Below are 27,085 nucleotides of genomic sequence, written 5' to 3'. Positions count from 1 at the left end.
GTGACGCGCTTCTCTTTTTTTTCCTGCCTTACCTCACCCTCTCCACCAATGCAAGCACGAAACCAGCACCAAGCAGCATAATAATCCTTCGCAGCAGTTGGGACGCGGAGCTTTATAAAAAATGTAAATAAATACACACAGCCGGCGTTTATGTCTCGTTTTGGATAACAGACCATGGCCATGGCGCGGGCAGCATCGGGCGGCTGCTGGAGGTGGTTTATTGAAAGCGCATAATTGACTCAATGGGATTCTGTGCATTTTTTTCTATAGGGCCTCCACATGGATTCTGTGAACGCAGAAGGGGTAATCGGTTATTATGGAAGCTTTTTGGGTTTAATGCGTACAGGACGTCTGGGAAGAGAATGCTTTTAAAACGTACATCCGGTTGCCTGCTTCTTCTGATGGTTTGTGGGTTGTAAGTTCGCCTACCGAAAATACAAGCTAGCAATCGATTCAATATGCACTTCATGGTATGGTTCAATAATTTATTCATAACAAAATATCTTAGTATAAATATCAAATAAAAAAGTAAAAATATTCCTTTGCTTGGTTCCTTTCTTCTTCAATGTGTGATATTAACATCGCACTCATAATCTCTGTACATCTTGATATTACTTGATGATACACCATGGGATAATAAGATTATGAATCTGATGAAGTAGAGAACCGTGGACGCGTTGGGGGCGGTCCTGTGGTACAATCAACTCGAACGGCTCAATAACATGCCCGCCTTGAGTTCAAGTCTAGAATGGACCGTCCCCCCGTAGCAACGATTGACTATCCGGCTGCGTAGTAATGAATTAAGTCCCGAAAGCCTGCATAGGCCGGCATGTCCGCGTAGAAAGTTACGCCAAATAGAAAAAGAAAAAGCCCCGTGGCCGATGGACGTTGTGGCCCCGTGACACACAAACTCTGAGCACCACAGCTTTGCCAATTTGCAAACCTTTTTGAGCCTTCTTTAACTGAAATTTCCTTTTGGATTTTCAAATCGAGCAAGTCTGTGAAACCTTTCATGAAGTATTTCACGTTTGGATATTTCCTCCGACAACCCCGTAATATTCCGACAATGAAGAAGTTTTCAGCACATGACGTTTTGGAGATTGAGCGGCTACCTAATAAAAGCTAAAACCATTTTTTCATTCTTCAATGGCAAAATTTCTCATGTATTCAGCCGATTGTAGCCACATTAAAGATCTAGCTCTCTATAAAGTCGTAACTTTTTCAATTCTAATGTTTTCGTCTGCGTTTCACTGTCACCCCGCCGTTGTGTCAAGAAAGCAACCAATGATCTAACCTCTCCCTGCTGTACCGCCGATTTCCAAATATTATGGAAAATGTAGTGTTTTTGTCCTTTTTGCGACGGTCACAAGTTCGGCACTCGGACACGGGCTGGTGGGGGGTTGCATTTTCGGTGGGTGGCGTGTTGGCCAGACGTTCAATTGTGAAGTGTGAACCCCGATTCGTGACCATTGCACAACCACAGCAAGAACGAGGGGCCATCGCCTCCAGAACGTACGCGTTTTGTGATAACACAGTCTAGTCCAGAAGAGAGGGGAAAAAATAGAAGTCTGCATCCCGTGTAACCACCCCTCACCACTGCACCACTACTGAAAATTGCTGTTTCACCAAGCCGCGAAAGAAATAAAGCGAAACGGCGACAAATGGATTCCAGTTTCCCACCACCGTTGTGCCATTAGTTTGCGAAAACCCGTGGAAAACGTTGCGACTGATAAGAAAGAACCCGTGCAGGCAGGCAGCAGTAGTGTTGTTGCTCGTGGTGAAGCGAATATCGGACCAGCGAAGCGCGGCAACCCTTCCCACCCTTCCCAGGCGCGCAAGGCACACCACAGGTGCATAGTGCCGAGCTGGTAGAAGAAACAACCTTCAGCTCAAAGCGAAGGTGCCGAGTAAAATAGTAACAACATTCATACAGGGCCTGTTTGTGCCTCATAACCCCCCCCCCCCTCCCCCCCCCCCCGGTGGAGAAAAAGGGTCGGTGCGGGCTTATCACCAACCCTCCCCCGGCACACCCCATTTACAATCGAGTCGATTGTATACGGTGAAGCGTAAAGCAAAACTTTAAATTATTCCCGTTCGCTGGCCTGTGTCGCCGACTGTACACCACAAGAGCCAGCCTGTAGTCATCCAGTGCGACAATGCAGCGACAGTGAAACGACGAACACGATCGCGTATAGTGTCGTAACATCCCACCTTACCGCGCGTAGCTGTGTGTAAACCGCCATCGGTCGACGCCGCCTGACAGGCAGACAGGCCAAGGCAAGGCAAGGCAAGTGTAAAGAGGCAAGCGCGCAACGTCCGTCGCGGTCACACCATGTTTGCCTCGCTCAAGAACAAAATCCGCGAAGAAACTGGCAACGATGTGGCGCCGCTGTCCGTGTCGCGCACGCGACGCAGCCGGCCCGAATCGCTCACCAGCGCCAGCTCGATCGACGAGCTGAGCGTGCTCGAGCAGAAGGAGGCCGAGCTGAACGCAACCCGGCTGGAGCTGCAGGAGCTCACCGGCCACCTGAGCAGCTTCCGGGAGCAGGCCCGTCTGCTCGAGGAGGAAGCTGGCCGCCTGAAGCAGTCCAACAGCGCGCTGGAGGAGAAGCTGCAGGCGACCCAGCTGCAGCGGGAGCTGCAGCGCGAAGAGCAGGACAAGATACAGAACTGCCAGCAGCAGGAAATATCGAAGCTCAAGAGCATGCTGCTGTTCCGCGAGCAGGAAGCGATCGATCGGATAGCGCACCAGAAGAACGCCGAACAGCAGGCGGAAAGCCTGCGGCAGGAGGTGAACCGGCTGCGGGAGCTGGAACCGATGCTGGAAAACGCCCAGGACGAGCTGGAAAGCTTGCGCCACTCGTCACAGTGCGAGCGGAACAGCCTGACGTCGAAGCTGGCCGCGATGGAGGAGGCGAACCGGCATCTGCAAAGCCGCGTCCAGGTGCTGGAGGATACGCGCGTCTCGCTCGGCCCGAGCAGCGGCGGCAGCGCGGACGAGAAGGTGCAGTGCTTGCTGCAGGAGCGCGACCTGCTCGAGCAGCGGCTCGAGGCGGCCCATCTGCACCTGTCCGACATCAAGACGAGCTGGAGCATCCAGAACATGACGCTCGAGACGCAGGTAAGCCGGCTGTCGCGCCAGGTCGCGGAAGAAACCACCGAGAAGCGGAACGCGCTCAAGGCGAAGGACGAGCTGACCGAGAAGCTGAAGCAGCTGGAGTTCGAGTTCGAGAAGCTGCGCTCGGAAATAACGCAACGCGACAATAAGGTACGTGCGTTGGCCGGGCACGCCAAGGCCTTTGGTTGCTTGATGTGCCTGATGTGTGTCATCTCATCGTCCTACATTTGCCTCCTGTCCTTCCAGATCAAACTGATGAACGAAGAGATCGATGAGCTACATTCCGCCCTCCGGGAGGCACGTGAGCAGCACGAAGAGGAGGTCACGTTCATGAGCAGCAAAGTAGTAAGTAGCTCGAGCGCGGGCGCAAAGCCGCAACCAGCCACTTCCGCCAAACGCGCATCCTTCAGATGAGTGGGGGCTCACTCCTCCGGGAAAGTGTACCCTTGGGTTAAAGTTAGGCCCTCGGGTACCGCGCGCCCCCTGAGATATCCCATTCCATTGCTTTGGTGTTGCGCGTTTCGGTTTTAGTAGCTTATCAGTCAAGTGGGGCAGTGTTAGAATGCGCGATAAGCACCGAGCTAAACCGTGACCGAACGAAAAGCACCAAAAACAACTGAACCGAATTTGAGTGCCGGGTGCTTTATTGCATTCCCATAACTTTTATCGATTAAAGTTCCTTAGGATTCGATCCCTCTCCCCCACACACCCTGCGCTACTCGGGATAGCGTTCGCCTTATTTTAAACACTCCTTTACAATAAAGTACAATGTGACGCCATCGTATGTTTTTGTTATGATTTATTTATTGGTTCTCGCTTCTTTAAACCCGCACACGTTTTGCAGCATTAGAAGTGTGCTCTTGACAGCACACGCTTTTTCTCTTATCGCTGTGCGCTTATCGTGCGCTGTGTGCGTGTGTGTGTGTGCTTGAACATCGAACCCATTTCTCAACAGCTCGGGGATAACAGCATGGCGTACCTTGAAATGCACCGTAAAGGTTTGGCGCCATATTTATGCCGCCATGAACGGTGCTTATACTTATCGATCTAAACAATTTTCGTACTTAATTCATTCGTTTCCCTATTTTCTTTCCTCCTCCTAATAGGAACAACTACAAAGCGAATGCACCGACCTGCGTACGAACCTGGCCGACTCGGAGCAGCGACTGTTGGAGTGCTTGGAGAGTGCGGACCGCTCCACCGGCGCTTATCAGGGCCAGGTGGCCGAGCTCGAGAACACCGTGCGCGAGTTAAACCGTCAACTGGCCGGGTGAGCAAACCATCGGGCATCGATTTTTGGGGGAGGGCATTTTTTGACACAATTATTATCATTTTGTCATACCTTCTTATCATTACGAAGTTTGTGAGCATAGTCGGTCCCTTTTTGTTTGCCCATTCAAAATGAGCGTTGGCCTCCCGGCGTGTATTCGTTGATGGCTTTCGCTCAGTTTGCGTGTTATTGAAGCTATGCCTAAAATGATAAATAATTTCTCTTCACAGCGAAACGCAGGAAAAAATGGCAGTGCTGATGAAGAATGCGGAAATGTCGCAGCAGGAAGAAATTTTACGCCAAGAGCTGCGCCACGAAAAAGATGAATCGATCGAGCTGCATGACCGCGCGATGATGCTACAGCACGAGCTGGACAAACGGTAACTATCGCTTCCGGGCACTGACCCGCGAGCAAATGCTGTTCCTCCATCATCAACATCATTTTTATGCCCACTTCCGGTAACCTCTCCCACAGCCTAAACACCGTCAATGAGCTAAGAAAGCAGGTCGATGAACTCATGACTACGAATCTCAATCTGAATGCCGATCTTGTGGACAAGAACAAGGTTCGTACACGGTGTACATCGATTAAATTCGCATGCGCGGCTTGCACACAACCATACCTTACTTACTGCTTTTAGATCATCAAAACACTGAACCAGCGGCTGGTAGACATGAAGAAAACGCTGCAGGAAGAGCTGAAGGGTCAGCAGAACGGTAACAGCAACAATAATAATAATAATAATAATGCAATAGTGAGCTACATCACTGGCAGCCAGTCGGCAACGGCACCACCGGCCCACGATCGATCGCTGGAACGATCGAAAAGCTTCGAGGGCAAGGCGCTGGCGAAGGAGAACGGAACGCTGAAGCAAAACGGTACCAACGGTGGTGCTAGCGGCCCGGTAGTGATGGATGAAGTGAACTTCCGCTATCTTAAGCATGTGATAATCAAATTTCTTACTAGTCGAGAGGTTAGTAAAGCGCTGTTTCCGTCGCGAGAGGATGCAATCTTGGTCGGCCAGTCTACGTTAACCGTGCTTTCCGTCCCCCGTAGGTTGAAGCGAGACACTTGATAAAAGCCGTTTCTACGCTGCTGCAGCTTAGCTACGAGGAGGAGAAGCTGCTGCAGGACACACTGAACTGGAAGATGAGCTGGTTCGGCGGCAGCCGGCCGGGACAGGTTACGCTACCCACCAGCTAAAGCTCTGCCGCCCGCTACCCCGTGCGCAGGTGCACGTGCGGCAATACGTTCGCGCAGATGCTTCACGCAATACAGCCTCCATGCAGCATATCTCCTATATACAATTTGCACCTACTTATCGGAATCTTCCAAGCGACAATTCAGCAGCAGCAGCAGCAGCACCGGAAACTCAACCAACCAACCAAAGCGTAATCTCTAGAAAAGGGTGTGTGTGTGTGTCGGTGAAGAGTGTATTAAGGCGGGATAGTGCAAAGCGACGATACATAATCAAAGGGTTAAGGCAATTGATGCGCCAGAAATTAAGTGAACGATTTCATATGAGTTTAAAGTGAATGCACAACAAACGCTGCTTAAATCTCGTACAGAAAACGATCTCCACATTTGATTCGATGGATGGGGCAGCTGTGTGGCTGTTTTTCCATCATTAATATTACGTACATCTGTTGAATGCATTTTTATTGCATTAATTATGCCAGCAAACATTCCTGTGGTTGAAACAACACCGAGCGAGTGAACGCTTGTTGAATGATTATTCATAGATTCCTTATATGTTTACAGGGTTTACCAGGGGTTCTCATAGTTGTGGAACACTTCCTTGACTCTTTCCTATCGGAAGTGAACTTCATATGTTGGAAATTGGACCCTTTTTTGGCCAGGCTCGTTGAATATTCCTACTAGATTTGTCCAACAATCGTGCTATAGAGTCCAATTCGCATTACAATAAGTTCATTTCCCGTAAGAAAGAGTCAATAAAGTGTCCCACAGCAATGAGCACTTCTGGAAAACCCTTATATATGCCCTTAGTATGTGATTTGCTTCCTTTTTTACCCCCAAAAGGTAATAAGTATTTACAATGCCATAGTATTATAAAGCGGCAGCAGCTTTCTCGTGTGATTTTATGAGTGATTTTTATTATTTTTGTTGGCCAGTTTTTTTTTGTCTGTTTACATATATATTAGCTTTTATATATATTTTTATACATTATTATATACTGCTTGTTTTATCACCCGGAAGCGAGATGCGGACAAGTTGCACACGAAGGTATTCGCTAGTCCTGGCACCATGCAGCGATTGTTGAAGGATAGAAAAGGTGCAAACATTTGCGCTAAAGGAGAAAGGGGATACGTTTATCCGTGGTCTATCGAAAGGAGCGTTTTGATTGAGGAAGGCTTCATACAGGTTCATTGTTCATGTGTGTCTCCCACACAGCCATTATTCATGTTTATACGAATTCCAGTAAACCAATAAAAGCGCTAGGTAAATTAAAGCAAATCTCCCACCCAATATGGGCAGCTTGTAACGTGTATTTATCAGCAAAACCGTGTAGCGTGAGTATGTCAGCGTCCTTTCGTATTCTCGCATTCCATCCCCACCACGTTATCCCCGTGCAAACGGTGACGCAGCGTTTGTCTCCAGATAGTAAACGCCCTGCACGCCGCGCCCAAAGTTGGACGGCTGGCCGCCCATGTTAGCGTCCGGTCCGGACGAGGTACAGCTGCCCGCCAGTATCTGCCCATGGTCGGCGCAGCGCATCGCACGGAACGGCGTGCCGGCGCGGACCGACTCGGCGTAGAACGTGGGCGCACGATCGTGAGCACAGCTGCCCCCGAGGTCCGTACCGCAGCCCGGCTGCGTGCGGCCACCGTTCGGGTAGAAGTTGGCCTGGCCAAGCGGCGTATTGATACCGTTCAGGCCGGCGTTCGTCATGATGGTTTCCACGTACCGGCCATCCGCCGGCGACACGGCATCGGCCTGTCCGAACGCAAACAGCGGCCCGGCCGGATCCAGCGCAATGATCGTGTTGATGCGCCCGTTCTGTGCCTTGCCCGCGTTAGCGGCCGCGTGCGCCCCCAGGCTGTAGCCGATGATGTAGATGTTGTCCGGGTTGGCGCCGGCGGTCGCGATCAGCTGATCGATCAGCAGCGAGACGGTGTTGCCCACCGGTCCGACCAAGTTGCGGGACGCGATGTAGTTCGGGTTGATCGCACCCACGCCCCAGTCGACGGTGATCACGTTAAAGTCGCCCCGCTCGAAGAACGCATCCCGGATCAGCGGGTTCATGAAGTGCGACCCGTCGTTGTTCCAGCCGTGAATGGTGAAGCGCGTCGGGTGGGCCGGGTTGAAGTTCGAGCCGGTAATGGAGGCGGCATTGTTGAGCTGCAGTATCTGCGGTTGCGTCGGATTGGCCCGCGTGAACAGACGGAAAATCATGTCCTGCTGGGGCACGAACCGTGGTGCGGCGGTGCCGGCGTCCGTTTCCGGCAGATCGTATGGGTTGGTGTTGACAAGATGCAGCCTACCGTTGCCATCGGGAACCAGGTGCCAGTTGCGATCGTCAATGGCAGTGGCTGGACATGGGTGAGTTAAAGTTTACGTCATTCAATGTCAATGGAATATTGTTTAACCCTATCAAGCTTACCACTGGCAATCAGTCCCACCACAAAGAGGGAAACTACGGCGCACAGTTGCATGGTACGGTCGGCTGAAAGGACTCGGTCAAGATCCGAACTGAAAATCACACCACAGCCCAAATGACCTTCCTCTTTTATGGACCGCAAAACGACCGCACACCACACCCCCAAAAGTTCTGGGTTTATCCAGATGATTAAATTATCGCGCCCTGCTTATCACGAGCCACCCCACCAACTTTATCCCGGCTAGATGGCAAGTGTATCTGAATGATCAGCTAATCACATCACGTTGATGGTTAAGGTAAAAGTCCAATAGTAGCGTCATGCCCTCGCTAGATTAAGTTCACTGGCAAATTCAAACCTATCATGCCGCACGTCAATGCCGCTTGCTGGGGGGTGGTGGCTCTGAGCACGCGGACCAGTATCTGTGGCGTGATAGGGGCGCTGGAACGCAATGTGTTGAACCATGAACGGATCAGATGTTGTACGTTAATCTTGCAAGCTCACCAGTCCGCGTCGTGCTTGGGATTGTTCCATTTGAACGGAAACGAGGACAGTTGTTTCATTGCTATACGCCTTAATGTATGCAACGCGCATGGCAAACTGTGCTAAATCTGTACTAAAACGGTTGCAAACTTGGTTTTATAAGGGTAAGTAAATTGGTAGTGTTAATGAAAACTCATGCTGAGTAAATTTTCAAAGTATTCTTTTCCCATTAGGTACTGTATTTATTATCATCGTCATTGTGTTTCGTACAACGTTTACAACTATGTTTTGTCTTGGAACCTCACGCGACGCACAGTCAGCCCACGGAAACGGTTTACAGCTAAATCCTTTTAAAATAAATGTTCTGCATGTATTCTCAGTCACCACGTTAAGAAATAGATCTATCAGAAATAGTATCTGCTGCCCTGTTCAATTGACTTCTTCGCCTTCTTTCCACCCTCCACTTCTGTAGCCATTGTTTGTTAACTTGTAGAAGAGCACAGAAACCCCGAAGTGAGTGCCACGGTGCATAAATTCTTAGCAATCAGCAGTAAAAGTAAACAGCCTTCAAAGTACAAAATAGTAACAGCAACAAACACTCTACAGCCGCACCTCGCCCCGCACGATCTGCTCGTAGATGGCGGGCGTCAGCAGCTCGTACTGGCCCTTGGGCGTCAGGTAGTAGACCGAGTCCTCGATACCGCTCGGATCGAACCCTTCCAGCTGCAGGTCGAGCTTTTTCAGCTTGAACGTACCGGTCATGTCGACCTTCGACAGCAGCCGCACGAACTGGGGCCGTGCGTACGACGGCAGCGTGTCCTTGAGCGTGCGGGCCAGCTGCTCCAGGTCGACCTGCCGCTCCGGATCGAGGATGGCGGCCATGCCGGCACGGCCCTCCAGGTTCGGTACCTCCACGCCGTACACTACCGTGTCCCGGTAGCCGCACGCATTGCTCACCTCCGCCTCCACCTCGCTCGTCGACACGTTCTCGCCCTTCCAGCGGTACGTGTCGCCGGTCCGATCCTTGAAGAACAGGCTGCCCCGCTCGTCGGCGACGAGCAGATCGCCCGACAGGAAGGCCGCATCGCCCTTGCGGAAGATGTCGCGCACGATCTTCTTCTCCGTCGCACCCTTGTCGACGTACCCGAGGAACGCCCGGGACGGATTGTTCGGGATGATCTTGCCGATGAACAGGCCGGGCTCGTTCGGTTTGCACAGCTGGCAGAGGCCGTCCTTGCCGCGCAGCGGCTCACTGTACCCGGTGGCCGGGTCGGCCCGGATGATCGAGATCGGATAGACGACGGGTATGATGCGCGACACGAACCCGATCGCACCGACCGTGTTGTCGATGTTCACTAGAGAGAGGGAAGGGCAAACAATACGGTTCAGTTGAGGCAGACAGAGCAGAGGCAGCCACTTACCGATGTTGGCGTTGCCCTCCGTGGCACCATAAAACTCAGCCACCCGTGGAATGTTGAACCGCTCGACGAACTGGGGCCAAATCTGGGGACGCAGCCCGTTGCCGAAAATCAACCGTACCTTGTGCGCTTTGTCGACGGGCGAGACCGGCGTGGCCAGGATGTAGCGACACATTTCACCAATGTATTGGGCAATCTGAAAAAATCGAACGGTGGCAATTAGTGCAGACAGGGGCGATGGACAAAGATGACATAAATTCGGAGTCGACTCCGATGCGACTCTAACAATTTTGGAACCGGCTCTGGAAGGTATGTCCGCCTAGCATTATCCGGAGTCGTCCGGAGTCACCCGGAGTCGTCCTTAATCGCCCGGAGTCACCTGGAATCGCCCGGAGTTGAACTAAAGACAAAGAAAAGAAATCCCCGATCACCAGCACATTGACTCTGGGCGATTCCGGTTGACTCCGAACGACTCCCGAAAACATCGAACGACTCCGGGAGACTCTGGACGACTCCAGACGACTCTGGACGTCTCCGGACGACTCCAGCCGACTCCAGAAGACTGCGGATAACTCTGACTCCGGGCGATTCCGGATGTCTCCGGCCTACTCCGGCCGACCCTGACTCCGGGAGACTCCAGACGACTTCGGACGTCTCCGGATGATTCCAGACGACTCCGGATGACTCCAGACGACTTTCCACTCCGCGAGACTTATTAGGACTTCAAAAGACTCCGGAAGACTAGAACTTCGGGGGGAACTTCTTCTTCTTCTTTGCACAACAACCGTTTTCGGTCAAGGTCAGCCTATACCCACTAGTGAGCTTGGCTTTCAGTAACTTATTGATTACCCATTGCAGGATAGACAGTCCTACGCAGGGGGAATTAGTGGTTCCTACTTTGCCAGAGTCGGAATTCAACTAACAATAGTTGGAGTCGGATCGGGGTGCGCTCGAGAGAGCACATTACTAGTACAGACGCTTTAAAATGTAGTGGCATTCAACTCGAGCTTACCGTGCAGTTGTACTTCTGACAGTCGGCAAAGAACTGCGACGCGGAAAACTTCTTCCTCGTGACCACCGTTGCGCCGAACAGCAGGGCCTGCCCGATGCTCATCATACCACCGGCGGTGTGGTACAGCGGCAACGGGGTGTAGAACGTATCGTCCGCACGGAATCCAGCCACCAGGGAGATTGCAGCCGCAATAAAAATGTACCTGCAAATGGAATTGATGTGTGTAAGAAGTGGTACATTCGCCTGTATGTACCACACGCCACCGCCAAACCAACCTGGAGTGCGTGATGACGGCCGCCTTCGGTAGCCCGGTCGTGCCGGACGTGTAGATGTAGATCAGCTTATCGTGATGGTTCGGCTTCTTCACCCCGTTCACCGGCAGCTCCTTCGACGCGGACTGCATCAGCGTGGTGAGGTCTTTCGCGTTCGCGAGCACCGGCTGCTGCGTGGCCTCGTTCACCTGGTACAGTGCTACCGCCGACGGCAGCTGGTCGGCAATTTCGGCCACCGCATCGGCCAACGCTTCGCCATAGATCAGTGCGTTACAGTTCGCCACCGTCACGCTGTGCATGAGCGCGTTCTTGCGCAGATTGTGGTTGATCAGTGGCACGATCACGCCCAGCTTCGACAGGCCCAGCCAGGTGGCGACAAACTCGGGCCGGTTCTCCTGCAGCAGTCCGACCACGTCGCCATGCTTGTAGCCGTGCGAGTGGAACACGTTCGCCAGCCGATTGGAATAGTCGTTCACCTACGGTGCGAGGGTCGCAGAGAGGGCACAATTAATACAATAAATATACACACACACAAACAAACAGCCCAAAAAAACCGAGGAGGGAAGGGCCAACAATTGCTTCGGTAGCCGCTAAGTCGCTTATTTGGCAGTTTTTTAAAGTGTGAGTTGATGGGAGGCAACTACACACACAAAAAAACACTCAATATGCGCAGTTTGACGTCAGCGATCGCGACTGCTTAAGAAGCAATTATCCACCCCACACGCCCTGACGGCTCGGCTCGGCTCACGTACCTCACGGAACGTCCAGGTGCGTCCTTCGAAGATGAGGCATGCCTTTTCCGGCTGCTTCGACACAAACTCCGCAAAGATGTCGCCGATCGTGGCATTGTTCTTCGCGTGCTTCCGCACCAACCCGAGCAGCTTGATGTACCGCGTCAGAGCTCTGGAAGAGATTGGAAAAGGGATGGAAGATGGCAGGGTGTTAGCTAAGCAAAGAAACAAACCGTTTTTTGTTACCAGAATCCGTGTTGATAAGATAATCATACAAACAAACCCATTTGCGGGTTGTGTACAGAGCACCACTTCACTACTTTTGTCTGGACCTTGACCAACAAGGCGAAGAGGAATGTGAGTGATCGAGTGCAAAACAAGAAAAAGACCTCCGCTTTTAGATGGTGTACTGTTCGGTGGCAAAAATCATAAAAAAACCCCGATTTATGACTAATCCCCCACATGGAGCTCTTATCGGTTATGATGCGATAAGAAGACGACGCCCTGTGCGATAAAGATGCGTTTAATTTCTAACCCATGACATTGCATGTTCCGAATGGGGAGGGACTAAATGCTAGTAGCACTAACACTTTGTTTGGTATGTGAACAGTTGCAACTAATGTGGCGTGCGGCGCACACTTCAACTCCATCCAGCATCCAGCACATTGTACGTCACATTTAATGTCCACCTGGTTGTAATGATCATGCCGCCGTTCGCCTCAACCATTGCCTACCATCATAAACGATCATCTCCCACGAGCATCTTACACTGGCAAAAGGCCGCAAATATTTGATGAAACTTTGCGTTGCGTGTGCGAATTTTCTATTTTTCGTTGATTCAACCGACACGCTTCGATAACACTGATGTGATGCACTCAATGTTCCTCTACATCCCTTACATAACGCTTCCACTGTTTGCAAGGGCTTGTGTTTCTTACAGACGTACAGGTTTGTAGATCGTAAGAAACCATCCAAACAAACCGGTTTTGGACCGGCCAGCGGCTGCACCGATTCACTCATTCAGCCATTGTGTGTACCTCGTCGTAGTTCTCGATCGCCCAGATCCACACTAGCTTGGTACCAGGGGGTACATAACGGCGTAGCGCGGTTCATAGACGGCCCCCTTCCCAAAGCTTCATTCCACACACCGCACACCGCTTTCTCAAAAGCAAGGGACGACCTTCGAAGCGGGTGGCGGACGCATTTCAACACCACGCGGCGGCGGTGGGGCGTTTGGTTGCGCACGATCGTTGACGTTGCGTTAATGGTGCGCAGAGGGAAAAGCTCGCTTTGGCGGTCGTAAACGGTGGATGAAGCGTTTGTCCTTCTCTACGCTTTGCTGGCGCAACAAAGCACACTGTCCAAGATGCTTTGTTGTTGTGGAGAGGTAGTACGATTTAGTTCCACCCTACAATTCGATACTAGCTTTCACAGCTTCGAGATCGTTCGGTACACAGTTCGGTGGAATTCCGATAGTAAAGATGCAATGCCCTACACACACGCACAGATCACTGGAGCATATTTGGTTCCATTTTTGGTCGCATACACACTCAAGTGGATTTCAAACACGTCACGTCACCAGGCGTGTTCGTGGCATGCCTCAGCACAGTTCACCGAGCGTACCAGGTTGAACGGAACTTTTTCGGGACCGCCAACAAACTGTCTGCAAATTACGTCTGCACCTTCCGCAAAGGGCCATAACCTTCGGCGTGTGTGTGATCAGCTTCTCGCTCGTCACCTACCCTCGACTGCTGCACATTATTACCATTGCAAATCGCTCGATTTGCGTTCGTTTGGTCGCCTTCCTTTCGCACACACTCACTTGATATCGCGGGGCGCCGTCACGAACGCAATGTACCACCATCGCCACCAGCCGCTGGCGATGAACACCGCGGCCAAGGTGATCAGCAGCGCCGGCAATCCAAACTCCCAACCCATGTAGACCCAGATGAGTACAACGGCCGCGATCGAGGCACCGACGCTGGTAAACTGAAGCACGTACAGTAGCACTAGTCTGAACCGGTCGCCGCTTGCGCTCCTACTGCCGGGCTGGTCGTCGCCGCTCGGTTCCGACGCGAACGGCTCGAGTGCCGACGGTGGCCGTAACCGCGAGCCCGCGACCTGCTGCTGCTGCTGTTGCTGTCTTGCGTGCTCATGCTCCGGCTGCCCCTTCTCCACGTCCACTATCGAGGGCTGCTTCGGGTGTTACGACGGCGTTGTGTTACGTTCCGGAGAGCGATCGCGAGAACCGGCGAGCGAAGGTGAGATAAGAAAGAGAAAGAGAGAGAGAGAGCATGAAGAGATCGATTGAGACGCTGATGATAAGCGGCGATGGTGGTGAGAGGGAACAACATGCTTAACTTAAGTTGAGCGTTGTAGGAGAGTCAGGTGTGTTCGTCTGTGTACGTTAGAGCAAGAAGCAGCTTAAGCCTCGTAACTGTTCAGTGTAGTGATGGAAGCTCGGAAGCGGATCTACCCGGTTCCGGTTCCGTGTTCGGAATCAATTCTGGATCCGATTCCGATTCTAAAATCGATTCCTTTTCTACCTGATTTCGGAATCGGCTCCTCAATCGGAATTGACCCGTGTATCGCAATCTGCGCTGGAATCGGAATCAGAATTGGAATCTGGAATCAGTGTCATTTCTACAATTGAAATAAGAAGTTTTAGAAACGACATCAGCCCCGGAATTTCCATGAGAATGGATCATTTACAAGTAAATTGTAGGTTCTTGGCGGCTATCGATACAATCGTAGCTGCATACGACCCAAACGCCTATTCTCATGGAGATACCGAAATCGAATTGGATTCCGGAGCCGATTCTGATTTCCGAGGTTTTTCTGATTGCGGGCCTACTATTCGGATTCGATTTTACAAAAATTCGGAGCTAGTCGGAATCGATTCAAACCAAAACTGCATTGTTCCCATCACTAGCTCAGTGCTTCTCAACCTACGTTTTTCTCCTGATCAAAGCATTTGCACACCCCGACATCCCCTAAACCTTTCCGCGAGAGCTTTTCTCTCTTTCTTTTTTATTTTTGGTTTGCTGAGCTTACGAGCGAGCTTTTGCTCTCTCTCTCTCTTTCTGGTGTTGCTCTCCTAAGCTGGTTGAGTTGGAATCACTGATTGAGATCGCACACGGGGCCCTCCTACCTTGACCATGAAAAAGAGGAAAATTCCCACTGGTTTGATTTACATACTGAATTCGATCGACCAGTTTGGGATAATGCGTTGGAGAGCATGGTTTTGTGGTCTTTTTTTAAGCTGAATCATAGCAACGTCTTACGTAAAATGGTAAAGCTGGCGAGCTAACATAATGAGGACAACGCATTTGAAATTCTATTATGTAAAGCGTTGGGGAAAAAATTGATGCAGCGCTTAAACCAAAACTGGAACGAATTTGTATAAAGAAACACAAAATCTAATAATACGGAGCATTGCCCCAAAGACAACATTGCCAACCACACATCCCAACGACTACCATCTAAATTATTCACCATACCATATTGCGTCAGTGCTGCGACAGATTATGTACGTGATTGTACGTGCCATGCAAAATGGGGGATGTAAACTCTGGCTTTTCCCTCGATTCCGTTTGGGTTCATATTACCTTCCTGTACGATCCGAGGCGCCGCCCGGTACGTGCACGGGCAAAGTTTTTCACCGACCGGAGCGTGCGTCAGGAAACGTACTTGCTTTTCACGTTCAGCTGATGCGTGAAGAAAAGAAAGTTGCGGAAAATCATTCTACCGGCCTGTGGGGCAGCCGGATCACAGCAGCCTGAGAGCTAATGCGCCTCTGAAACGCGAACCACAGCAAATTCGCTCGACGATCTCGACGGGGTACGGGAGGGATCACTGTTTGATTACTTCCTTTTCTTCGCGGTGTGTTTGTGTGCAGCTCCCTCTAATCGCGGCGTATCTGCATCCGACAATGCAATTTGTTCACTTTCCGTTTCAATTGCCAGCTAATGCACCGCAACGATCATCAATGGGCACCGTTGCGGACTCACTTGGGTCGGGCGCAAAGCTTGACGATTTAATGCAACTTTCCAACCATAAGTTCCTCAAACAAATCACACACAATCACAAAACAGAGCTGCTTGGTTCGTGGATCCTGCGTTTTCACTTTTGCTTTTTTACGTTGGTTTGGGTGTTATTTGTTGCCCCAAAAGGTATCTCACTTAAGCTGGAAGGGTGAACATTTGCGCCCAGCTCACTGTCAAGCTCTCCAGCTTCCCTGACTGACCTCGAGTGAACTCGAAGCGACCCATCCACACAGTAAAAAGGCAACAATTCGCCACCGTCAACCGAGCTGGGCCTTTGTTTTGATGCGCAGAACCGCTCCAAAGGTGTCCTCCTTTTGCGCATCCAGGGTTGCGTTCGCAGGCAACCGAACAGCCCATTAGCGTGCAGAGCGACAGCCACAGTGATTTAAATGGAACGTTTTAGCGTGCCTCATATATAACACGCCACACTGTTCCTCACCTTAAACGTATTTCGAAAGCACGTGTGTGTGTGTGTGTGTGGGTGAGGTTAGAACACTTTTGTTTGGCGCTCTCTTTGAAGGGCGAGCGAATTCTTCTGCTTGGCTGCAAGGGTGCGTTCTTGCGAACGTTTTGCGCAATGGTGTTAACGCAATGGTAACGCACGTGCCGCGTAGCGGTGCAAAGGAAATTGCGAACCTTCTGTTGGAGAAGAAAAAAATCGGAAGGAAGCTTTTAAGCCGTGCCCTTAGCCGTCAATCAGCCGTTTTGCTTCCCACGCAATGCTGTTCACGCCGGCCAGAGCTAGGTGCGGTGCATTCGAGACCCTGCACAACTGCACGCGGGGAAACGCTGGAGTCTTCATTGGGTTCAGGGACAAAAATGGACTAGGTATTTTTAATTTAGCTAATTGTTGCTGTTTTTTTTATAATTTTCAAGTTAGAAAATCATGAAAAAAAATTTTTAGGAATAGTCACCGATTAAAACTGCTAGTTATGCAAGGTTCTAATTGGATTGTTTACGTCACCCAACAAACACTGGCCGACCAACAGTTTTATGTTCTTCACGAAAGAATTGATTGCGAAAGCATTTGATTCTATTTTTATAATTATGTTCCTTTACATATAAATGTATTTTAGAAATACTTAAATAAATCCATGTCACAACACATTTTATGCATATAGGATTTATAGAAAGTTGCTAAAAAAGCTTGATCATTGATTCGAATTGGTTCTCATGTTTCCAATAGTTTGCCGTTCGATTCGTATCGTATTCTGTTCCATTGATACTACCGTTCGAGTGCCGTGATCAGGCGGATAATGTTGCCAGAAAATCAGAGACTTTTCGTTTCGTATGTGGTTTTTTTATGGAGTATTGACGCGATTTCAGCCACCAACTGTCAAACTCCATGTAAAAAAACTGGCTAGTATCGTAAAAATCCCTATTATTCCATGTGTTTTCCCTTCCTTGCATACAATGTCTTTCTGTCTTTAAAAATCAAAATCACTCCTATTATTGCGTTTTTCCAGCTTTCCCGAAATAATAAATTAATGAAAATTGCTATTTTAATGAATAATAACAATCATGCCACCATAGAAAACACTTTCAGTGCCATTGTTTCTAAAACTTTCCCCTTTTCCAGGCACGCCCTTGCCGTTAACGCCGTGGATTTGAAACGAAAAGCGTACGCCTTTTGCTGCAAGCATAGCCCAGCCCAGCATAGCCACTTTCATGACCTTAACGTGGCGGGCAACCCCCCTTATTTTCGGAGATGCTTTCTGCATAGTTCTGCGGCGATGGCTCAACCTGCCGGCATGTTGCGTCGCGTCATTTTCTTAGCAGCGTTCGAGCTGCCGCGACCCAAAAGCCCAACCGGCGGTGCGGTGCAGGTGTGCTCTCAGCAAGAGGCGAGAAAGATCACATCGCGATTGAAAGGCCTGCGTGAAAGTAACGTGCTTTGCAAACAATGCTTGAGCTTTGTAGCCTTCGGGGTGAGATTTCCTCACCCCGGCGGCCGGTTGCCACCTTTGCAACCTTCAACGTGGCCCACGTTAATTTGCCTGCAGTGGAGTGGTGCAGCTACTTGGCACAGTATGAGAAGAAAAAAACACCTTCTCCAGCGAACAGTTCAACGATCTTTCCACCCCGCCCCTCGGTGTGTACCAGATTTTCTCCACTGGTCGGTAATTTTCTTTCACGGACACGTTGCTACATTGATGCTGAATTGTATTCGTTTTTGCGAGCCTCATCTTAATGATGCTAGCGTCTCTACACAAGGGGTTTCGTGCCTGCCGCCATTGTATCCCACGGCCACCCATTTGCATTCTCCACAAAGTCCTCCCCTTTACACACTGCATAGTGCATTGAGGGGGGAGGGGGATACTTCACTTTGCCACTTTGCCTCAACTACTTTCAGCTGGAATGAGCGGATATTGGCAGTGAGAGAAAAAAGGACGGAGCATTTTATGATTTCTGTTTCAATACTAATCAAATTCGATGAAACTATTGGGGAAGGGACCTGGAAGCTCAATGGGTGGCTGCACTGGGATGAAGCAAATATTGGTTTACCGTTGCTATTAGCGTTCAATTGTCACCGCAACGGAAAACATTCGCCGCTCCTTAAAACACATTGCGAGCATCAAAAGCCCCGTAGCGCATGGATGCCCACAGCAACGCCCTTTCAATATTTGAGCGGAATAAATTCCAGCCTCCCCTATGGTGGTTACCCTGGCCTGATGAGCTGATCGCATGAGCGGCGGCAGCTGCGCCGGACGATAGCGAACCCCGTCCCAGTGCCAGGAGGCTTGACATGCCAATGTCTATTTGGTTTGGCAAAACAGTAGCACGGTAGGTGTTAATGGGATTTGTTTGATAATAACCGGTTTGCTTTTGGTTTTCTTTTCTTTTCCAATCAAAAAGGTCTTGCGCTGATCGTCGAGCGATCGTGTGCCAAAGCTCTATTGCCACATTTTTCGTACCTTTGCTGAGGGGAGTGGGAGGATTTTGGGCCACAATTCCCTTTTGAAACAACACACATTAGCATTTTAATCGGTTTCTTCACAGTTCACTGCACAGTAAAGTCTCAACCCGCAGACTCAAACTACGATCACAAGGGCTACGAACCTCACTCACCGGGTCTCACCAGATCGGTTCGTTCGAAGACAAAGCATGTAAGATGCCAGTAAACTGGTTCAACATCGACGGCTGATACAACTGCATGCTCTTTGGCCTTTTAGCTTTATGGCTGCTTATCGTCACGATCTGCAGACCAAAACGTCCCTACGCACAATAACATGGCAGGTCTGCTTCGTAGCATCGTTGTTTGAAGAAGCAACTGAACTTTAGGGAGATGTAAAGTATGCACGTAAACAGTACGGAATTCTGAAGCCACTGCCACACCACTGTAAGGCCACAATGGCGTCCTTCAAGATCGCTTCTAAAAAGTCCCACCATCGATTGGAGGCAGTCAGTTTGACAGCTCGTAATGCCTCCAATTCGCATTAACCACACATCACCTACTGGGTACTGAAGGTCACCCCTCCCGGTCACAGCACTGGACCTTAAACAACAACAACAGGTTTGGGTTTTTTTGTTTTTTGGTTCGTTTGCTGAGTAAAAGTAAATGGTCCAATGATGGGCTTCGGGTTGTGTATGTGTGTGAGTCTTTTTTAGTGGTCTTTAATGCTCGGTTGTCGTCTCTGCCAGCAGTATAAGGTGGGATAGGATTTTTCTTGATCTTAGACCCGCACACACCGCAGGCTCGTATGTTGGATGTTGGCGCGTACATAAGATGAAGGTTTTTATGTACATTTTTGTACCATCTACCTCAACCACAATACCATCAGAATTAACCAACCCCACACACACACACGTTAATGGTATGCCTTTTGTCGTGTTGTTGAGGTTGCCTGACAGTAGACTTCAAGCCTGCAGCAGCCTATGCCATCCATAGCGACGACCTTTAGTGACGCACAGCAGCTCCTTTTTAAGGTGTCACAGTCGGTTGAATAGTTTTGTGTATATTGTGTACATATATCATCTATTTGCCTTTTTCATACCATTTCTTACCCGGCTATAGTAAGTGTTCTGTTTGGTCAGCCGTATCTTGGGAAATTAAATAAGCAACCGGCCCCCCACATTAACACTCTCAACATCAGGTAGTGGAATATTAAATCCTAGCCGGAATGGATTTATGAGTGGAACATCCATTTTTACGATGAGTGAAAAACACATCCACCTACATCCGCCGGCTTCGTGCAAACATTTCTTGCCCCAAGGGCAAGGTTGCGAAAAAACCCATGTCGATGAAGTTTGGCACGTGTTTTGCAGCCGTTTTGCACCCCTGTCTGCGACTCCGCGACTCCGTGTGCCGGCACAACGGATCTACCAAAATCCTGATCTCGTTTGTTGTACAATCGGTGGTCCTCTGTCGCAAACGATCGATCGATTGAACATTGTAACATTAAGCTCTCGGCCCACAGAGCTGAGCGTATGAGAAAGCAGAAACGTATGTAATTTGTTGCCTGTTTGTTGTAACGAACACTTTGGAGCTGCCAGTCATTATAATGCGATTAAAATGGTTACCCAAATTTGACAGTCATCGTTTGTGTGTTTGTGATTCGTATCATTTGGTGAAGTTCAAACTTGACTGAAGCAGCTTTTTTTTCGTTTGTAGCGTGACTAAACGATCTTTTCATCCCCTTTAAACCCTAACCCCCGCCCGTGTGCAATCCTCGATGATCATTCGATCACTTGTTTTACGCAACAATACGCAACTGTAACCGTTTAATTACGTACATTTTGGTTAAAGGAAGCGATTTCTAGTACAAGTATTTAAGCGATCTTTTGCTCCTATATGCTACACATCACACAGCAGTGCACACAGCCGATCGTCCGATCGGTTTGAAAGCCGTCGTCTAGATAGCGCACCTCAACACGGCTGTCCCCAAATGGTTCCCCCCCAAAAAGGTGTGACCTCATTCACAAAACTGACTTGTCCTGACCGAGTTCGGCACCCGGGCACACCCGTCGCTTTCTTCACGCGCCCCAAACACCGCGAACTTCCCCGCTGATACGGACCTAGCGAAAATAGTGACTTTTTTGCATACCAAGTACTACTTGCATAAGCGCGGTGCCTACACCTTTCGGTGCCGGCATTTCCCAACTCCCCGCGATTAGCTGTATCGAACTTACCTTCCTCTCGTCATTGTTATTCATCGTGAATATTGATAATTAATCCATACAAAAGGCAATCGACCGGCGTTCGCTAACGCGTCACTTCCCACCGCTGGGCGGGGAGGGCTTATAGTAGGGATCGTAATGCCGTTGGAATCGATACGCGTGGAGTTCCTGGCGGGAACTACAGTTTGCTGCGAGCGCTTCGTGCGCGGCGTGTCACAATCCGGGAGGTTTTTGTATGCGTTTTTTTGCTTTTCTCTCTCTCTCTCTCTTTGCACAACTTTTAAGCTTGTGCCATTCAATCAAATCCGGCACACCTTTGGAGGGGAACGTTTAGGAATCACTTTCATGAAGCACTTGTTTTAATAGCACACGACTGAATCACACGACACGCTTACAATAAATCCGGTGCGGCAAACGATTGTTGCCCGATCGAGCATCCTGTTGATGAAATATGCATTAGAAGCTAGCTTTGGATCCGAAGGGGATCTACTACTAGCGCAAATCGACACACTAGTGAAGCACTTTTCACCTCACACTCACATTTAGCTTGTATGCTTTAAATTTGAGCACTAACAATGCACCCGGCTCACTTGCAGCAAGCTTGCGAACGTGTTTGATGAACCCGCGAAGCTTTCTTTCCTCCTAAAGACCAGCTTCCACTTTGCACTGGAACGCTAACTTCTAGAATGATCGCTGGGGGACGTTGGGGACACAAACCCAAAAATAAAACACTCACAAACACGCACACACACGCGCTCACACATCACACAAAACACGAAAACTGGAAATTCTTCCCGCTTTTCTGCAATCCCGCGTACGCGTCGCCGAACGGATTAGCGCAGCACGTTTTGTATCGCGCACAACGCAGCAGCCCCAGTGCGCGCCCGGTTCAACGGTTCAGCACGAAATGCGCCAGCGTGCTGTGGCGGAACGCGCAAGAAGCACGCGCGCGTGTAAGGGCAACCGCTGCGGTCGACTACCGATCCACGGAAACACGCCACACGTCTCCCACACACTCTCACCAGCTGATTCGTCGCCTGGTTGGACGGGTGGTATTTCGGGGGGTGCTTCACTTCAGTTCGGGGGTGACTTTTCTCGCACGTTACCGCGGTAAGCAAATCGACAAAGTTAATGGATGAAATTATTGTTTTAAAAACAATATTACGCATACACAGGAGGGTGACGTTAAGCTTCGAAGCAGACGATGGAATTACTTTAAACATACCGATTAATACAAACGAACTCCAGACTAAGGACAACGGGTTGAAGCAGTTGCTGCTTGTGGTAATGGCTCTAGTTTTTGCTTTCATCTGAATTTTAAGTTGCAGGCCCCAAAATATCAAACCGGCGAATAAAGGAGGAACACAACACAACACAACCCCCCTTTACTAAGGCTACCGCGTGGACACGGTTGCTTTATCGGCTAGTGCGTATCTGCGATGTATAAATCCGGTTTTAAAAATATGGTGAAATAATTTTTTTTGCAGTATCCTTGAGCCTGTTGGTTCGATGCTTTGAGTCACATGCTGATAGTGGTAGTGTTCCGCCTGGTGTAGGCTGATTATTTTAAACATAAATCAGAAATATTATCATGTTCCATGTAGCAGCGATTTTGCGTTTGCGATTCCGAAGGAAGTTAGATTGATTTGTTTTTGTTTTGTTGTTTACTATAAAATGTTTGAAACACATTTACTTCAGAAAGTGTTTTGTATTGCATTTTATTATACATTATTTTCGTGTAAATCGTAAAATTTTATGATCGACATTGCATGTGAAACGGATTTGCACTAACCAAAAACACGCCATTGATCGACAATTCGTTCAAGGCTGACTGCGATCGGTGAAAGCGATTGAATTGCGATCGTCAAATGTTTTGGCATTCGAGCTACTTGATTCAATGATCGAAAAGGGACACGTTCCACGCTTCAAATATCTTCCAACTAAACTTCAAACTTTTTTGTTTGTTTTTGCTACACCAATTATAAACACATTTCAATGCCCTCCATTATCGACAGGTTAAGCACGTCGACGTCAACCGATTGTTACTCCCCCGACTTAAGTCGCCCCCTGTGGGGGAGGGCTGGGTATTGCAGTTATCGGGCGACCGCATCATGAAAAGATTATGTCATATCTTTGGCGTACAATATAAATCGATCCGGGAGCGATACGAAACAGGCTAAAACGCCGTTTTGTATTTGCTCGTATGAACTTTTAACTTTACACCCGTTTAAATGGTTCGTTTTTTTATTTGTTCAGGCATACAGTTTGACACAACATTGATTGTTAATCCAGTAGGCTTGGCAGTACAGTACACACGTACGGTACACACACACACACGATAAGCATTGATTTACAATGGAACAATAAACCGATGGTAAGGGTAAACAACCTTTTTTTTATAAAGCGAGATGGGCGTGATTGTACGGTTTGTTGCGGAAAGCAAGCAAAACCTCACGGAGAGGCAGGTGCAATGAAGATTTTTAAATGCATTTGGAAGATCGACCAAATCGACGCAGCGTTTATGCGCCTACTAAGGTGCAGAAAACATTACGCAAACGACGCAATTTCGACCACGTGCACTTGCGCGTCCCGGCGAGCAGTTGTACGAAAGCGAACGTGTAAATTACACTCACAGGTCAACCTCTGACACCTGCGGTGACACTCGTTAGATCATCTGTATTTTTATTGGCTGATATGGCTGGAAACGCGTTTTAACGACGAACTGCTATTGACGTTGCACCGCGAGGAATGTGAGCCATAGCGAAGCGCAAACAAAGCGCAGTTAGATTTAAAACACTCATTTTAACACAGGATTCCCATCCGAACGCCAGGCTGGTCAAATATCGTACACGAATCTCACATCTCACTCTTGTGGCCATGGGCCAAACAGCACCATCTAACAGCGCTGTGTGCTTTCGGCCGGTCAAACATGGCCCACGGTCAAGTATCATCCAATCGGGCACAACACGTGTGAAGCTGTGCTGTAAAAGCACACACAACATCATGGGCACGTGCCCGGAAAAACAACGCCCGTGCGTTGTATTGCAAACAAATAGTGCCAAAAATAAAATGACAACAACTTTTACCAGCTTGAGGGAAAATAAAAATATCGTTTTCACGCATGAATGGAGCTGTAGAGCGTATGATGCGGCGAGGAAATAGCTTGCGTCTTTGTAGTGGTGCTGGTGCGTTATCTCTCGTGTTTGGTGTGGATGTTTCACGCACGCTTGTGACAGTTGGATGTGTGGTGTGAATTTAGGCAGGAGGTGAATTTCAATGATCACCGTCAATATTGGACGAGCTATACAAACACAATTGTACGTAAATGATGCCATATGGAGCAGATCAGTGCTTCTTTGCTGCATAAGCTTAAGTGTAATGTAAAAAAATAGTAGAAGGGCAATTTGTGCCATAACAGGTAGTGGACCATTGAGTGTGATTTTATGAACCTAATTTGTGAAGCTATTTTTAGACTTTGAATGAAAAAGCAGCACATCAAACTTCCTAAGAAGACATGACATCAGCTACCTTTTTTATGTTACAACAATACAATTTTACTTACAGTAAAAAGTGATTGTTTGAAATTCGAAACTTTCTGCAACATTGCATTTTTATTTAACTACTGGCGTTGCTTTCATCATTTCAACCTTAAGAGGAAACTTATCTTTCGTTCACATACTATGCTTCGCCGAAAAACTTCTGCCTTATTCTCGATTAGTAATGCCATATTCTACGATGTTAATTAAATCACAGCGAGTCGTTTTTCTTTGGATCACAGTGGATTTGCGTCAGTGGATTTTGAGACCATGAGTTTTAGAATCCAGAATTGTGCAACCAAGGCCTTTGCTACCAATTCGACCAAGAAATTTACGATCAAGGATTTGGCGACCAAGGATTTAGCGACCAAGAATTTAGCGACCAAGATTTTTTTGAACAAGATTCAAGCGATGCATAACTTCAATGGGAAACCGTACTAAAGTACAGAGGGAAGGAGAAAGCTCACAAAGCAAATAAAGCTACACTTTTTAGCTATTCCACCAATAGATGTCACACCAATAGGTGCCACAATTTTTGTTTTGCTATTTTTAAAAATCATCAGTCGATTATCATCTGCGAAACGAATTTTTTTTAGAATTCTTTAAGGGTTAGAACTTGTGACGTTTAGAACCCGTTTAGTGGTCGTTTAGTGGATATGTGGCACTTGGGCATTCATACGTACTCCCAGATAAAAAAATGAACAAACGACGTCCAACTGTAATTTAATAACAGACATTTTGAACATTCATTGACAGAAATATTTCAACCCAAGTGCCACAAATCCACTAAACGACCACTAAACGGCTTCTAAACGACTCAAGTTCTCTACCTAAACGGAATATAGAAAGACTTCGTTTAGCAGACGGCAAACGACTCATGCATTCTAAAAATAGCGAAAAAGCTGGTGGCGCTCTCTGTTGGTGGGATACCCCAACCAGTTGAGCTTCATCGTTTGGAGGAGAGCTTTCTCATTTCCTCTGTACTGTTGTATGGTTTCGCATTGAAGTTATGCATCGCTAGAACTAGAACGGCGATACGATTGTTTAAATGCTAAACTCCAACGGAAACCACCAGCACTGAAGCAAGTGAGATTTGAGTAATGATCGTTGGTGTTGATACCCACGTATCTGACCACACGACCATTCATATAGATTTTTGCTCAGAAAGTTAGAAGGCTATATAGGTCATGATAAGATGAAACTTGTCGAAACACATTGCAAGAAAAGGATAGCAATATAATGATGAGTTGTAATACGCCATCTATTGATCAAACCAATGAAGCTGTGGAGCTTTCATTTTTTTCTATGGATATTCAAATTTCCCAGTCGTTTAAGCTTAATCTGTGGCGCTTGGGAAGGCACGTTTACTGGAACAAATTCAAAAATACTTATTACTTAGATTAATTATTTTAATAATGTTTTATTTTATCATAATCTCGATACTCGAGTTAACCGTAGAGTTGGCAACCAGATTTACACACGTAAGTTGGCAACCGGCATACCCGGGTATTCCACACGTTTTGATGCAAAAAATTAACGATTTTCATAGGTAAACAATGCTTTCTATATTTTAATGCTGTAAGCAAGTAATGCCGACCATATATTCTCTTTTATTTCATTTATTCATTAAGTTTTTTTCATTTTAATATAAAAATAACGGTCATATTGAAATTTGGAATCGCTTGAATTTGACTCGAAAATAAGCACAATACGAAAAGAGGAAGAAGAGAAACGTCATTCTCCATACAAAATGTATGGAATACCCGGGTATGCTGGTTGCCAACTTACGTGGTAAAGTTAAAAAAAATTCAAAATAAAATACTTACAGGATGTTTAAAATTACAACTTATGCACCAAAAAATCATAAATTAAAAGTTGGGAGGCTACGGCAAATTTCAGGTCAATAAAAGCAATGAATCAAAAGTTATGGCAGTTTAAAGTTGAAAAAAATACCCGGGTATCCGGTTGCCAACTTAAAGGTTAAGCGAATTCGAGCCACGTAAATTTTTATTTTTGACAGTTCAGATATCAAACCAGTACAATTTTCTTCATCAAATTGTCAAATGATTTTTTTAATTTTAAATCAACAAAAAGACATAAGTAATCGATTCTTTTAAACGAATTGCATAAAATAAGTTATAAATTACATAAATGAACTAAATTCTAGAAAAAAAAAACATTAAAATTAAAGTATAATTTGGCTGTAAAACGTGATATTCGACGTACGCGAAAATCCGAGCTACGCCAATGCCTCCCGAACGCATTATTCGCGTCACTCGGGGAAAGACTGTATTAGCTATTCTATAGCACTTTCGTAAAAAAAAAATACAATCATTTCAATAACCGTTGGTAATATTTCAAACTGCACTGAAAACTTTCAACCGGTCCCAAATGTTGTATGGGAATCCGAGCCAGCAGGTGAAAACGCCCCACTGTGCTAGCGATTTGACAGCTAGCAGCTCC

The 27,085-nt window shown here is 48.0% G+C and overlaps 3 protein-coding genes across 5 annotated transcripts; 1 reads left to right on the top strand and 2 right to left on the bottom strand.

The window, feature by feature from the left end:
* The first annotated feature begins 1,254 nt into the window (after positions 1 to 1,254).
* Positions 1,255 to 6,864, top strand: LOC1281410 (golgin subfamily A member 1). The gene is made up of 7 exons (XM_061644323.1): positions 1,255 to 3,268; positions 3,365 to 3,463; positions 4,225 to 4,388; positions 4,619 to 4,768; positions 4,864 to 4,954; positions 5,030 to 5,362; positions 5,446 to 6,864. Exons 1-7 carry the CDS (start codon positions 2,333 to 2,335, stop codon positions 5,590 to 5,592), a joined length of 1,920 nt encoding a protein of 639 aa, XP_061500307.1. The 5' UTR covers positions 1,255 to 2,332; the 3' UTR covers positions 5,593 to 6,864.
* LOC1281411 (pancreatic triacylglycerol lipase) lies at positions 6,855 to 8,130 on the bottom strand. Its single transcript, XM_321319.6, has 2 exons — positions 8,012 to 8,130; positions 6,855 to 7,940 (listed from the first exon to the last, which is right to left on the bottom strand). The coding sequence occupies exons 1-2, from the start codon at positions 8,061 to 8,063 to the stop codon at positions 6,970 to 6,972; spliced, it is 1,023 nt and encodes a 340-aa protein (XP_321319.6). The 5' UTR covers positions 8,064 to 8,130; the 3' UTR covers positions 6,855 to 6,969.
* A 562-nt stretch (positions 8,131 to 8,692) lies between these two features.
* On the bottom strand, positions 8,693 to 21,992 carry LOC1281412 (long-chain fatty acid transport protein 4). 3 transcript variants are annotated; one of them, XM_061644338.1, is made up of 8 exons: positions 21,616 to 21,992; positions 21,099 to 21,524; positions 13,745 to 14,118; positions 11,944 to 12,094; positions 11,195 to 11,667; positions 10,920 to 11,121; positions 9,911 to 10,103; positions 8,693 to 9,844 (listed from the first exon to the last, which is right to left on the bottom strand). In XM_061644338.1, exons 2-8 carry the CDS (start codon positions 21,120 to 21,122, stop codon positions 9,090 to 9,092), a joined length of 2,172 nt encoding a protein of 723 aa, XP_061500322.1. In that variant the 5' UTR covers positions 21,123 to 21,524; positions 21,616 to 21,992; the 3' UTR covers positions 8,693 to 9,089. The 3 variants fall into 3 exon arrangements, with proteins under 3 accessions (XP_061500322.1, XP_061500324.1, XP_321320.6); XM_061644340.1 differs by having other exon boundaries at positions 13,745 to 14,115; positions 21,627 to 21,992; XM_321320.6 differs by lacking the exons at positions 21,099 to 21,524; positions 21,616 to 21,992 and adding an exon at positions 15,531 to 16,207 and having other exon boundaries at positions 13,745 to 14,115.
* Positions 21,993 to 27,085: the final 5,093 nt, after the last annotated feature.

The sequence above is a fragment of the Anopheles gambiae genome, chromosome 2 (assembly GCF_943734735.2).
Source record: "Anopheles gambiae chromosome 2, idAnoGambNW_F1_1, whole genome shotgun sequence".
Taxonomy (NCBI): domain Eukaryota; kingdom Metazoa; phylum Arthropoda; class Insecta; order Diptera; family Culicidae; genus Anopheles; species Anopheles gambiae.
Note: the sequence above shows the minus strand (reverse complement) of the source record. Positions and strands in the feature narration are given on the sequence as shown.

Coding starts and splice junctions, on each gene's coding strand:
- LOC1281412 (XM_061644338.1), bottom strand. CDS start 21,122: ATGAATAACAATGACGAGAGGAAG. Junction 14,119..21,098: donor ATAACAATGACGAGAGGAAG/GTAAGTTCGATA, acceptor TAACACCCGAAG/CAGCCCTCGATAGTGGACGT. Junction 10,104..10,919: donor GTCAGAAGTACAACTGCACG/GTAAGCTCGAGT, acceptor CGATTTTTTCAG/ATTGCCCAATACATTGGTGA.
- LOC1281411 (XM_321319.6), bottom strand. CDS start 8,063: ATGCAACTGTGCGCCGTAGTTTCCCTCTTTGTGGTGGGACTGATTGCC. Junction 7,941..8,011: donor GGTGGGACTGATTGCCAGTG/GTAAGCTTGATA, acceptor ACCCATGTCCAG/CCACTGCCATTGACGATCGC.
- LOC1281410 (XM_061644323.1), top strand. CDS start 2,333: ATGTTTGCCTCGCTCAAGAACAAAATCCGCGAAGAAACTGGCAACGAT. Junction 3,269..3,364: donor TAACGCAACGCGACAATAAG/GTACGTGCGTTG, acceptor CTGTCCTTCCAG/ATCAAACTGATGAACGAAGA. Junction 4,389..4,618: donor TTAAACCGTCAACTGGCCGG/GTGAGCAAACCA, acceptor TTCTCTTCACAG/CGAAACGCAGGAAAAAATGG.